Source organism: Symphodus melops (assembly GCF_947650265.1).
Source record: "Symphodus melops genome assembly, chromosome: 8".
NCBI lineage: Eukaryota > Metazoa > Chordata > Actinopteri > Labriformes > Labridae > Symphodus > Symphodus melops.
Genome location: NC_136698.1, coordinates 10,863,729 through 10,876,662, shown reverse-complemented (window position 1 = coordinate 10,876,662; position 12,934 = coordinate 10,863,729). Strand labels below are relative to the sequence as shown.

Genomic DNA, 12,934 nt, shown 5'->3' with positions numbered 1-12,934 from the left:
TTAGGATGTGTTGTATGACTGCAGCCAGATAACAGTCATGGTAATGAAGCTGACTAATATGAAGAGGATGTAGAGACCAAACAGCAGACGGTCTATAATAAAACCCACCTGGATCCACTCCTCTCCTGACTCCTGTTTTCCATCCAGCTGCTGCTTCAGCTGAAGGCTGAGGTCCTGGAGCTTCCTTCTCAGACACTTCAGCTCCTGCACGGCCTTGTCCTCTTCCAGGGTTTCATTCTGCTCTGGAGCCTCCCTCCCCTCTACCACCTCTATTATTTCTGTGGCAGAGGAGTTGAGAGATGGAGGTCAATGGACATGTCTGCATGAATAATGTTACTTGTAAAACCACATCTGAGTTCTGACATCCTACCTTCTGCGGCAGGATTTGGGATAACACTATCCTCTTGAGAGTCTCGAGTTTTGGGTTTCGGAGGAAGCAGCACCAGGCGGCCCAGGATTTGAAGAACAAACACCCGGACAAAGTGGGGAACAGGACAGTAGTGAGCGGAGCCGCACAGCAAGTTGGTGATGAGGATGGTCTCCAGTAAACTAGCCATCATCATAGTCAGGCACAAGGACAGGAACACATCTAGGACAATATTATTTATAAATAATACATATTTTTTGAAATTCTCTTTTCCATGACTGCGTAAGAGACAAAAAAAAAGGATTTCTGAATTTAACAGTGTAAACCATAAAAAACAAAGAACTGTAATATGCTAAAAGTTTACACAATAAGTAAGGAAATTACGTGTACAATTATGGTATGAACGTTAATAGAAGAGGATCATTTATTGAGCACATAGCCCAAGAGTATTTATGCAAAATCACAATTTCTAGTGTACCAAAAATTATTTTAACTGACTTATGAGTGGTATGGTGTCTCCAGTGATGGGCAGCAGGTCGTTCATGCTGAACAGGAAGACTGTGTAGCCCAAGATCAGGGTCATCTTGAATAAGGACCGGTCAACACTCTTAGGAGGCAGCAGGAAGCTAAAGAGGTCGACTGTGATGAGGAAGCAGCTAGGGATCAACAAGTTCACCACATACATGGTGGCCTGGCGCCTCACTGAGACCTGAAACAGTTGAAATAGTAAACGTCACTTTTTGTTTCTCTGCTGCTTGTGATACAGTGTAATTTGACAATTTTCTGCGCTGTAATTGCAACGTTAGAATTGATGTAATATGACATAACTTTACTGTTAAGCTAATTGTTTTTCTCCTTTCTATATTGCCAAGTAAAAGACAACACATATCAAATTAAGAACAAATTGTATATCAGTACTGCAGACACCATACAGTAGTTGACAATTAACATCCTGCAACACTTTTGGGTCAAAATGTCAAGGTACAAAAATGTTTTGATGACTGTTTGCTACGGTCTAGGCCATAAAAGCCCTCTGAATAATCACATTTCAACTGTAATTTAACTTTGACCCTGAAATTCTAAACTTTAGTTTTTTCATCACTTTCCCTGACTTGTCAATCCACCACTAAACACAAAAACAAAAAAACAGTAAAACATGGCACTTTGAAAGGGGAAAGTGTGAGGTGATTTTTTTTCTTACATAGAAGCGAACCTCTTGGTAATCCTCTCCTCCTGTAGCTGGAAATATGAACGTCTTTACTGTGATTCCGATCAGTTGCCATTCCCCCTTAGACTTCATGACATGTTTTGAGAGTTCTACTATTTTCTCTATAGACGAGTGGTTGACGAACACAGCAGAAACTGAAAAGAATATATCAAGTCAATCTGTCTAGTTCCATTTAAAATTTCAATTAAATGTATAGAATTGATATAAAAAAGACTCTTGTGTTTTACTTCTTACTAGTGTGTAAGTAGGAGTTGAAGCTTAAAGTACAGTTCTGGATGTCAAATGGAAATGTGTAGATGTCCAGTCTGCAGGAGCTGACGACTCTGACAGGTTTTTTATCGATCACAAGGCCATTAGAAAACAGGTAGCTGTATGGGACAAATGGAGCCGAGTTCTTTTCCATACTACAGGAAACATAAAACAAAATGTAGTATTAGAAAAATCAGAGTAGTGTGTGAATCCCTGTAAGATTATTAACTAAACACAGTGAAAAGAGCCTTTTGGATAAGAGATGAACGTCTTGAATTAATTCAACAGGGTCCTGCTGTCAGCGGGATCGAGCTGTTAATTACCATAACCAGGATATCTGAGAACCTTCACATACGTAATGTAAAGTCTGTCGATAATTCTGTAAACCTGTCAGGGAATATGTGTCTATGTGTTGAGATCAATGAAAGTTAAAGCTTGCATGACAGCTAAAGATGCCTTTTCAGAGCTTATTACTTACAACTCATTGATAACCACATCCGGTACCCAAAGCAGTTTCCTTGGAACTGTAACCCTCGAAGAACCGCACTGTTCTGGGTCCCAGCTGACAAACTCATTTCTCCACGCCTGCATCATGAATCAGACAGATACAACACATAGTGGAACAAACAAAATGCAATCTAATTTTCCCTTGCACTCAGTGGTTATTTGTAAGTTAAGTTCTTACCAAAGATTGCCAGATATACGTCGTCAGGACTTGTGCCTTTTCATCCTAAAAGAGAACAGACAGTGGTTGTACGCTTTCTTTTAATTGCTGTTTTCTCGTTTGGGAGGTATTTTTATTACCTTCCTAAATGCAAAAAATGAACCTGTTACACCCAGTGAAGTGTTCTTCTTGAGGGACATAATCACACAAATATATTTCGAGAAGTAGTTTGCATGTTATACAAGTGAAAGATGTCCAACATGACCTCAGTTAATTGTTTTATGTTAACGTAGTGCCCCTTACCACCCCCAAAATGCCGACCAGGATAAAGCTAATGGTGACGTTAGTTGGGGTCGATAGGTCCATTACAGGTCTAATGGTATTCAGCTTGAACACAGGCCCAAGAGCCTCCAGCAGGGAGGGTGAGTCAGGTCGGGTACAGTTTAGCATGGCAGGGCAGCACGGCGCTGCAATGGAAAGAAAAATAAAGTCATTATCATAGCTGGAATTGGCCTCACAATTCAGTGAACATACTGTAGGTCCTAAACACTGTTTTCTGAAGCGTCACTCTGTATAAAAAAGGTGTCTTTTTTAGAGGGCTTGAGATTAAGTCTACCAATAATTATGTATTAAGTATCTAAAATGTTTCTTGTTTTTGATGGTCACACTGGTCTTAGTTTGCCCAATCATTCAAATATCGCCAGTTAATTTTAAAATCCTTTGACTTCAAGGATACTGGAAATGGTTGCACACTTAACTGATTTATGAAAAAAGTTGTGGGATATCAGCTCTTGGCAACTAAGTAAACATATATAATACTTTTCATAGGAGCTTTACTTACCATACAATAGTAGAGAGATGAAGACGAATAGAACCTTAGAAGGCTTGACTTTCAGCGGGCAGCACTAAAAACATCAACATTGGGTCAAAAGCGGTTGTTAGTCTGATGGTGTGCTGGTGGTCGAAGTCAGTGCTAAGTTTTTTTTTCAAAGTTTTGAATTTTGTGCAATATGAACCTAGAATCCTTAAAGTATCTTAAATCTAAAGAACAGTCCATGGTTCAATTTTGAAGAAGTTTTAGCTAACGGCATCAGGCCAAAAATATAATTGAAAATGTAGCATTTAACATTTTTTAAGATAAGTTTCAGCTATAGGTTAGATGATAACACATCTGTTAAGTATCTTTTAATATTTGCTATATGTTTGTTTAAGAAAAATTAAGTTGGCAGGTTTGTGAAATTATGATTTCCTTAAGCTCAAATTTTTTGGGAAGGTTACACGTCTAATTTTTAATTTTACAGGTTTGATCTCTGTACGGGTTCCTCTTTAAATTTAAAACAAGTTAATATCCATATGGGAGCGGCGACAGCAGCTGTTTTTATATGTAACAAATGTTTCATGTCATGTGTGTTTTGAATTTCCCTCAGGATCAATAAATTATCTGTGTTTCTTATTTACCGGGTCCAGCTTTTATTGTCTTGCCTGTTATACACTCAGTGCAGCTTAACTGTCTGTATTGGCTTATTGCCATATTTATGAATAATGTGAAATAAACGTCAATAAAAGCCGAATGACATTTTTCAATTGATTTTATTTTGTTTACAATCGTTTTCTCAATTTTAAATGGTACAAGATTACACAAAAGCTTTAAGCTACATCTAGTTAATGAAGAAGAGCTAATTTAAGGTCTGACTATAACCATTTGCTATTACTAACAATAATATTGTAACTTTAGTATATGTATAAATACTCAGGCTTCAAAACAAATTACAGACATACATTACAAATGAGAATGTAATATTTAAAGTTCCACAAACATCTGAGCCACTAGCTACATTAAAGAGCCCTTATAGACAACAATTATGTACTGTAAGAGTTCGCCCAGATAATGATGATGGTAAGGAAGCTGATTGATATGAAGAGGATGTAGAGGCCAAACAGCAGGCGGTCAATGATGAAACCCACCTGGATCCACTCTTCAGAGCTCTCACTTTGGCCCGTCTGCTTCTCAACCTGGAGACGGATGGCCTGGAGGTCTTTGCCCAAGCTCCTCAGCTCCTGAACGGCCCTGCCCTCGGCACCAGAACTGGCTACCTCAAAAGGCCCCTCATTCACTTTCTCCTTTGCCACGACAGGCATTTCTAGTTTCAAAAACAGAAGTACAGGAAAAATCAATCCAGACAATGCTGTGTACTCTTACAAGTGGTATGAGATGGATGTGAGCGGGGCTATGAGGCTAATTCTAAAGAAAAAAACAGCTGTGCTACTAGTTATTACAACAGCAGAACCTGGAGTATTAACTCTCAGCAAATGGTAGTTAAACATAAAAAGCAATAATAGAGAATTATCTTTAAAGAATTAATATTGCTCCACTGACACAACTCATAAACACACTATTACTTTTATAGTTTACCTGTTTCACTTTAACATGCAACCTGTGAAATAAGAGCTTGAAGAAACTGCCTATAATCTTCATACCGAATGCTTTTGGTTTTTTATTCCTTTGAGGCAGGCAAACAATGGTGCCCAGAAACTGTAGAACAATCACACGGATCCAGCGTGGAAGGGGAGAGAAATCAGCAGAGCTATTCAGCAGATTGGTGATGAGGATGGTCTCCAATAAACTGGTCACCATCAGAGCAAGGCAGATTGAGAAGAACACATCTGGCAGAGAGAAGGGGGGGTGGGGGGGTGGTAATCATTAAGTTTTACACTGTAAAACTGTTATATTTAACAAGTGTTACAAAGAATGCTGTCCAGGATAACATAAATTGTTATAATTGTCCCTATTAGCCGTTAAAGTACCTCAAATCGGTCACTGTAGACATTCTTGACTGTAAATAACACTTTGATGGAAACACAGTTCGTACACTTCCTCACTTCCTTTATTAAAAGATCATGGCATAGAAATCTAGATAGCAGCAACCTTTAACATCGTTCTTAAAGTCTGGGAAAAGTGAAAAAAAGGTTTGAACAAGTTTGACTGTAAATCTAAAAGTTATTTAGGATACAGAAAATTCCCCTTCTAAAAACAGATTGTTAAAGAAAATACATCCTTTGACACTGACTTATGAGAGGTATGGTGTTTCCAGTGATGGGCAGCAAGTCGTTCATGATAAGCAGGAAGACAGTGTAGCCCAGGATCAGAGTCATCTTAAAGGCAGATCGGTCTACAGCCTGAGGAGGCAGCAAGAAGCTGAAGAGGTCGACTGTGATTAGGAAGCAGCTGGGGATCAGCAGGTTCACCACGTACAAGGTGGCCCGGCGCCTCACTCTGACCTGCAAAAAGAGAGAAAGAGACAAAACGTTGTCAGGCACCTGCAAGTTCATTTCATATTTGAGATAGCTTTAATTACTATGTGAGTTAACCTTTATGGTTAAGATTAGCTAAAAGTACATCAAAACTACTGGAATACATGAGAAGCATAATTTCACTGATTAGCCTTCTGTTTTTGCAAAGTTTATGTAATTAAAATAAATCTAATGTCACACAGTTATATCTAAAATGTTAAAATTAGCAAGACATTTCAGAAATATAACAGGTCTAAAAGTCACCAATGATGTGGAATTGTAAGGAAAAATTTTAGACACAATACGATCCGAATACTAACCGAAATAAACTCTTACATATTGAAGCCTGAAATGTAGTTTAGACTAATCAGAATCAACCTACATTGAATGTAAGCTCATCGGTGTAGTCGGTCCGATTTCCTTCTGATTTGCGTTCGTGGGAGGTGATTTCCAACAGCTCCCATTCCCCCATGGTGGTCATCACCTTCTTGGAGTTCGATGTAATGTTTTCTGCTGACCTGCCAAGGGAAATCTGGATGTCCATGGCTGCAGAGAACAGAGAAACATATTATCATGCAAGGTCAAGGCCAAAAACATTACATGCCCGCATTCCAGAGCAGAGATTCATACATTAAATAGACCTTTAAAAAAATTTAAAATGATCAAGATTTTATATCAATTACTTTCCTTCAACTACTGTATGATTCATGTTTGTCAATCACCTAACCAACTTTCACACACATGTAAAATTAGATGGTAAATGAAACATTTGCCTCAGTGTCTTACCATAGTGCAGGTAGGAGTTAAAAGTCATGGTGCAGTTCTGTACGTCGAATGGGAAGGTGTAGATATCGAGGTTGCAGGAGCTGACAATTTTGACCGGTAGAGCATCGTGCACCTTTCCATTGTAGTACAGATACAAGTACGGGACAAAGGGGGCTGTGTTTTCATTCATGCTGCACGAGTCAGATAAGCAGTGGAGGTTTGAGTTAATAAGTGAAAAATGAGACCATGCAACTAAAAGTTATCCACATCTGCAAGCTAGAAACAGATAATTCCTTTTTTTTTATCAGCGAGAACTGATAGTTTTAGTCAATAAATAGTCAATTTATTGATAGTCAATAAATGTAAACATTTAAAGCAATGGTAACAAGCCAGGAATCTGCATTAATCACATAGATTCTATTTATGTGTGTCATCTCCTAAGAATCTCACTTTAGATAAACGAAAGTCAATGTAAACAGTAGATTGATGCTTCTAACAATTGTTGCTAAGCCAAAAGTGTTATAGAGCTCTACTATTTTACAAAAAGTATAGTGACAGTATGCAGACACCTACAAATATAAGAGCCACCCTGTCATGCTTGGAGACATTTACATTAAAATAGGTCTAACTGTTCACAGCTGTTAAAGCGTCTCTTCTTTATAATTAAAGGATGGTGTTGTATATCAGAGTCACTGAAACTCACAATTCATTGATGACAATATCTGGCACCCAAAACTTGGATCTTGGAAGAGAAATCTTTGTGGAGCCACATTGGACTGGATCCCACTTGACAAACTCATTCTGCCACCACTAAAAAAAACTTGTGTCAAAACTGGCATGTATATGTAACAATCTTTGAGGGTTATGTAAACATCAAACTATAGTTTTCAGGACTATGGGTATACACATTATAGTCTAACAGGGTTAGACAATAGTGCAATGGTAAGTATAGCAAACAGATGCTAAAATAAATGACTGAGGTTTTTGGTAAGATGTTGATTTACTTACATAATGTAGCCAGATGTATGTTTCTAAGAGTTGAGCCTTTTCATCCTAGAAGACAAGAATAACAACTTCACAGTTGAGGCGTTTATTTATGACAAAACAAATCTTGTCAGAAGTTTCCGTGCAGAAAATGAGAGATTTAATTCAGTGACAAGTGGTTGAAGACAGTATGAAATTGTATGTTAGTTTTGTGCTGAATATGACGTTTTGAATATTTAATTTTACGATTAAAAAGGTCAAACTGGTGCAAACTATACTTGGTACCCAAAGTACCCAGTACTGTACATTTGTAAGTTTTAACACATGCTCAGGAAAATGAATCTTTATAACATATTAAATAGAAAATCAACAGCGTACAGCACAATTACCATTATCATTATTTTTATTTACTCAGAGCTGAACTTACCACACCCAGTATTCCATACATGGTAAAGTAGGTTGAGATGGTGGAGGTGGTGGTCAGGTTCATCACAGGGCGTATGGCGCTCAGGTTAAACACTGGGTTCAGAGCCTTCAGCAGGGCGGGTTGGTTTGCCTCGGAGCAGTTCACATCGATGGCACTGTTTAAAGCTGAAAAGAGTATACTTTTGAATGTTTTTAAGCCAACAAAATGAACTAACATAGAGTAAGCCAAACTATAAGTAGCCTGCATTAAGATGAACGTTTTTGCTGTGTTCATTTTGTGATTTTCTTCAACCATAAAAGCAACAAAACATATATACATATACATATAGGCTCAATACTCAACATTTTGCTTTGATATAATCTTACCCGGTATTAGAATAAAAATCACAACCAATGTGGGCCCAACATGTGGAGGGAGCCACTAAAATGAAAACAACAAAAAAAAAATATTAGAAGATGAAGACATCAGTTACAAAAAAGGACTCCTAAAAAATATCCTCATGAAATACTGAAAAAGTATCGAGGAAAATAATCTTTACCTTCACTGAAATGTCCTTGGATGTCATGATGTTTGGAGTTAAATGTTCATCTGTTTTTAGGGGAAAGCAGTATGTTTAATGTTGACTGTCTGTAGAGAACACGGAATAACAATGACACTCCTGCATGACAACACTGACAAGTCAATTGTATAGAAAAACAAAAATCTGAATAGACCTCTGAGCTCATCCCTATTTCAAGACAGCAAAGGCATCCAAGCCACTTACCTGACAAACTATATCTTGCGAGACTAAATTCACCCTCAGTGGCCAAGATATACATAGTGCTACTGCAAACCAAGTGTGACGTGGACAAACCCCTGGCAAATAATGTGGGAAACAAAAAAAAACTTTTCAAGCTGGCTCCTCTCCCTGTGAGTGGTTTCATACAAAACAAAGAAAACCACTGTTTATGTTTTGCACCACAGTGTGTGACTTGCAGATAGCAAAGACTCACCACTTCTGCAACAAGTGTCACACATGCTGGTCCTATGCAAATCAAATTAAAAAAAGGTGCTGGGTTGTTTGTGTAAAGACATTTTTGTTTTGTATATCCTGGATCATTCTTCTGGGATGTTTGGAGTACTGTAAACACACTATTGCTTAAATCTAGGGGTCTCTTCGTTCAAAACAGCTGGCAGGGTCACATTGGCTCAACTTGCTGTAATTTATTAATTTTCCTGCGTTTTACAGCGATTGACTTTCTTTCACTATATTCAACTATTGTCATGGAATTTCTGTAATTCCTCAGCAACAGTGAATTAACATTACACATTAACTGAGGAATTACAACAATTTTAGACGTGATTCCAACTAAAATACTTTAGGAAGCCTTTCCTTTAGCACCTCATACATATGATAAATATTACGTTTTGGACAAGCTACCACATAGTCTGTTGTTATCTTCATAACCACAGTTTATTTGAGGATTGGGTGCTCTGGTCAAAGTTAAAAATGATCTTCTTCTGTTTTCTGACAGTGGATGTTCCTCTTAACTTGACAAATCTCAAGACATGATTTACTAAGATCCCAAGAAAAGAGTACTAAATTGCATGTTCACTTGCACGTTTGGTTGGTGTGCGATTGATCTACTAGAACATTTGCGTGAATGATAACAGGTGGAGACCTTGTGGAGGCGGCACTACTTAAGTAAGGCTTTTGCGTGTGGTTTAAAGTTTGCATATGTTTTGTAGTGTATTTTCCTGTAGACATGTGACCTGTTGACATGGGTATCTATATTATAATCAATACTGTCAGGGTTTTTTTTATGTTCACCTTTGTCTTACTTGTACATGTTCGTAATAAATAAACAAATTATATCAAATCAAATACGTAAGAAAACGTATGTTAGACAGTAAACTATATCTTAAAAAACTTCACATTAAGTACAGATTGCAAACAGTGTGTACAGCACATTATTGAGAGTTAAAATGATTCACTAAGGCTAAGCAATGTAATCTGCACCTATGTGCATGTCAAAAGCTGAGAGCCCTGGGAGAAAAATCAGAGTCCCAGCTCTGAAAGGATGAACAACGAATAGCCTACATGAGACAACGGACTCAATTACAGTAGGACAATGAACCTGCCAAAAAGACTGAAAAAACCTTGTTCTTAAAACACACACAAATTCGATGCTGGACTAGGTTGGGTTCAAAGGAAAAATATTGAGGCCCTAAATCATAGACAGTCGCTATGAGAAAAACAACTGTCCCTGGGAGGGTCTAAAGGAGTGAAACCTTCGACCACCAATAAAAATCACACCAACCTAACAGGGATGATTTTGATAATTTGGTTAGTTCTGCAGCTGAGTAACTCGTGGCTATTTGACTCTGTAATAGATAAACAAAGCTATTCAATCACATACATTGCTGTCTTCTGGTCCTAACTTTGAGGAACACTCTGCAAACTGGGAAGATTCTGATTCTACCTGAATGACAACTCAGACTTAGAGAAACAAAGTGTTGTGTTTTATTGGAGCTTCAGCTTAGGCTACTTCTGGCCCAGGCCTGAGTACGGGTCTCTCCTAATTTGAAACTACACAGACACTCAAACCTTTAAAAAATCAGGCCCTCAGTGTAGCATTTAACACACTTTGTCATCATATCCTCTTAAAGAGACAATTAAGTTTAAAGATACAGTAAGTCATCTATGCAAACAACAGTCATGGAGTTCTACAAGTTCTGTGATCAAAAGAAAATAATTTCTTCAGGGGCTCTATGATGTTTTCGATCCTTTATTAGTTAATTTTTTTTTTATATAGATAACGCCAGATGTATATGTTCTGGTTCCTCGTACTTTATTTTCTAAAATTACTTCCTCAAAATTTAAAAAATAATTCACTAAAGCATGTATTTACATATTAAACAAAAACAAATCGAAAAATAAACACAATATTTGTATTGCTTGTGAAAGCGTTATTTTTTATTTCTATTTGTCAGAAGGTTTTTTATAATGCATTCAAGCAAACAAGAACATTTTGAACCAAACCAAACCAAACCTTAACAATAATAACTTTCATGAACACTTGATAATAATGTGATAGATAAAGCAAAACAGTGTTGTAATGATAAGAGCACTAGGTGCTTAACCCTTAACACTCTCCATAGTAGTAGGAGCATGCGCAGTATGTGACGACTCTGAGGATGCACACGTTTACACAGTCTCTTTAATCAAGAACCCACTACACAAACAAGTGTTAGAGACGTACAGTAAGAAAAGTCTTGAGCAATGTTTGTTGTGAACAAAGGAAACATGAAACAGCTTATAAATGCTTTTGAACAATAAAGAAAACTTCAACGTAGAAGGTAGACAGAGTGATCCTACATTTAGAAACATCAGAGTCGAAAGTAACACAAGCTCAGCTCCTTGGACAGATGCCTTGCATACAGGCCTCACAGTGAGCAGGCTCATGAGGACTCTGGGCATCAAAGCTTCTGAAGTGCCTGGTTTTTCCGCCCACATATTCATTATAGCATTTTTTTCGGATCTGCTCTACCAGGTTATCCATGAGAACAGCGATGTTTCCAGAACTGAGGCTGGGCTCCTCCATTTGACCGTCGTCACACGTCTTACACTTCTGATGGAGGGGCTTGGCCTTGACAATGCCCTGCCTGTTAGACAAGCGCATGTGGAAGACCACCATAGCTTTGTTGGAAGTCCAGCTTCTCCGACACTTGCTGCATCTGAACCTTAAAAAATTACAGAGGACCAAAGTTAAAGAAATGACAACCAAAGGTTGAACAACGGAAATTTAAACTTTTAACAAGACAAAAGTTTAGGTCGGGTTATGACCCAAACATTTTTGATATTAAATGTGCCAGGGTTTGCAAAAAAATACAACGTGGATAAATAGCTTTTTTTTTTTTTTTTTCAACCAACAAAAGTGACAATATTTTATTGTATTTTAGAGGAGCTCAGCTCAAGACTGCAAGAGCTCAGCAGCTCCAGCAGAGGGCGTTAACGATATAGGTACTGATCCCAAAATGAGAACTTGAAGTGTTACAGTAGCAAATTATCAACACACAAAAAGTAACAAAAGAATAATACAAAGTAAATAAACGATAACAAATAAAATAAACAGGAGTAAAAGAAAGAAATACAGATGTATCCTATATACACGATTCATCTTAACATAACTTTTACGTCTCAAATAAAGACAAATTAAAATTAACACATTTAACAAGAGAGCATGACTGATGTAGACATTACATTACACAGCTAATTACTGGCAAGTCATTTCTAAGGATGAAAAAAATGTTGGTAAGTAGAATCATTAGTAGGCGTACTGTTACATTCACACCAGGTAATTGCACTGTGCTAATCTATAGCCAAATGTATATTAGATTCGATGTGCCTGCACACTGACCTTGCAGCGGTGCTCCTGACGGTCATCTTCCAGCCCTTGTTTGGGTATTTCGGGGCAAGACTCTCATCAAACTCCAGACGCCAGGAGTCTTCTTCCTTAAGAATCTTTGCTTTGTTTTGAAAGATCCGGGTCCACTCGGAATGTGCCATCCTGACGCTGCAGTAGTGCTGACGGCACTAAAATACACGGACAGCTGATCTGCACGCACTAACAACCTGAAAGACTGACTCTCTGAGAGACTGGCACTTTGTACTTTATGATTGGTCTGATGGAGAGTTTGGGGAAAATGAAACCTAACATACGGAATAGGTTGTGGTTTTCATCATAAGTTTCGTTTCCCAGTGTTGTGAATGGAATGTGAAAGCTTCAATTCAAACAGACTTGAATAAGTTTATTTAGTCAATTTGGAGCAGAAAAACAAAACGAAGCATAAAGAAAAACAAATAACACAAAAGAGCTACAAATATATATATCTAAAAGAGATACCAATAATAAACAGACTGATTAGTGGAAAAAAAAACAACAAAACAAGAACAGGATCAGTCAAATAAAAGGACAA

General features: G+C 37.7%; 3 protein-coding genes across 3 annotated transcripts; all 3 read right to left on the bottom strand.

Moving 5' to 3' along the window:
* Positions 1–2,958, bottom strand: LOC306828567 (5-hydroxytryptamine receptor 3A-like; the record flags this gene model as incomplete). Its single annotated transcript, XM_079351088.1, has 7 exons — positions 1–278; positions 371–589; positions 866–1,076; positions 1,569–1,729; positions 1,830–1,999; positions 2,323–2,429; positions 2,812–2,958. 7 exons carry the CDS (start codon positions 2,956–2,958, stop codon positions 1–3), a joined length of 1,293 nt encoding a protein of 430 aa, XP_079207214.1.
* A 1,121-nt stretch (positions 2,959–4,079) lies between these two features.
* LOC306828424 (5-hydroxytryptamine receptor 3A-like) lies at positions 4,080–8,639 on the bottom strand. Its single transcript, XM_079350898.1, has 10 exons — positions 8,514–8,639; positions 8,341–8,395; positions 7,976–8,139; positions 7,573–7,617; positions 7,268–7,374; positions 6,586–6,755; positions 6,182–6,345; positions 5,577–5,787; positions 4,987–5,172; positions 4,080–4,649 (listed from the first exon to the last, which is right to left on the bottom strand). The coding sequence occupies exons 1-10, from the start codon at positions 8,538–8,540 to the stop codon at positions 4,369–4,371; spliced, it is 1,410 nt and encodes a 469-aa protein (XP_079207024.1). The 5' UTR covers positions 8,541–8,639; the 3' UTR covers positions 4,080–4,368.
* A 2,264-nt stretch (positions 8,640–10,903) lies between these two features.
* On the bottom strand, positions 10,904–12,730 carry LOC306828602 (receptor-transporting protein 2-like). Its single transcript, XM_079351124.1, has 2 exons — positions 12,376–12,730; positions 10,904–11,698 (listed from the first exon to the last, which is right to left on the bottom strand). The coding sequence occupies exons 1-2, from the start codon at positions 12,522–12,524 to the stop codon at positions 11,368–11,370; spliced, it is 480 nt and encodes a 159-aa protein (XP_079207250.1). The 5' UTR covers positions 12,525–12,730; the 3' UTR covers positions 10,904–11,367.
* Between the last annotated feature and the right edge of the window lie 204 nt (positions 12,731–12,934).

Bases quoted from the DNA above. Each gene is read 5' to 3' on its own strand.
- LOC306828424 (XM_079350898.1), bottom strand. From the start codon at position 8,540: ATGACATCCAAGGACATTTCAGTGAAG. The intron at 8,396-8,513 runs GTAAAGATTATT...TTTTCATTTTAG, and splicing joins CCAAGGACATTTCAGTGAAG to TGGCTCCCTCCACATGTTGG. The intron at 7,618-7,975 runs GTAAGTTCAGCT...CTTGTCTTCTAG, and splicing joins TGTATGGAATACTGGGTGTG to GATGAAAAGGCTCAACTCTT.
- LOC306828602 (XM_079351124.1), bottom strand. From the start codon at position 12,524: ATGGCACATTCCGAGTGGACCCGGATCTTTCAAAACAAAGCAAAGATT. The intron at 11,699-12,375 runs GTCAGTGTGCAG...TAATTTTTTAAG, and splicing joins GTCAGGAGCACCGCTGCAAG to GTTCAGATGCAGCAAGTGTC.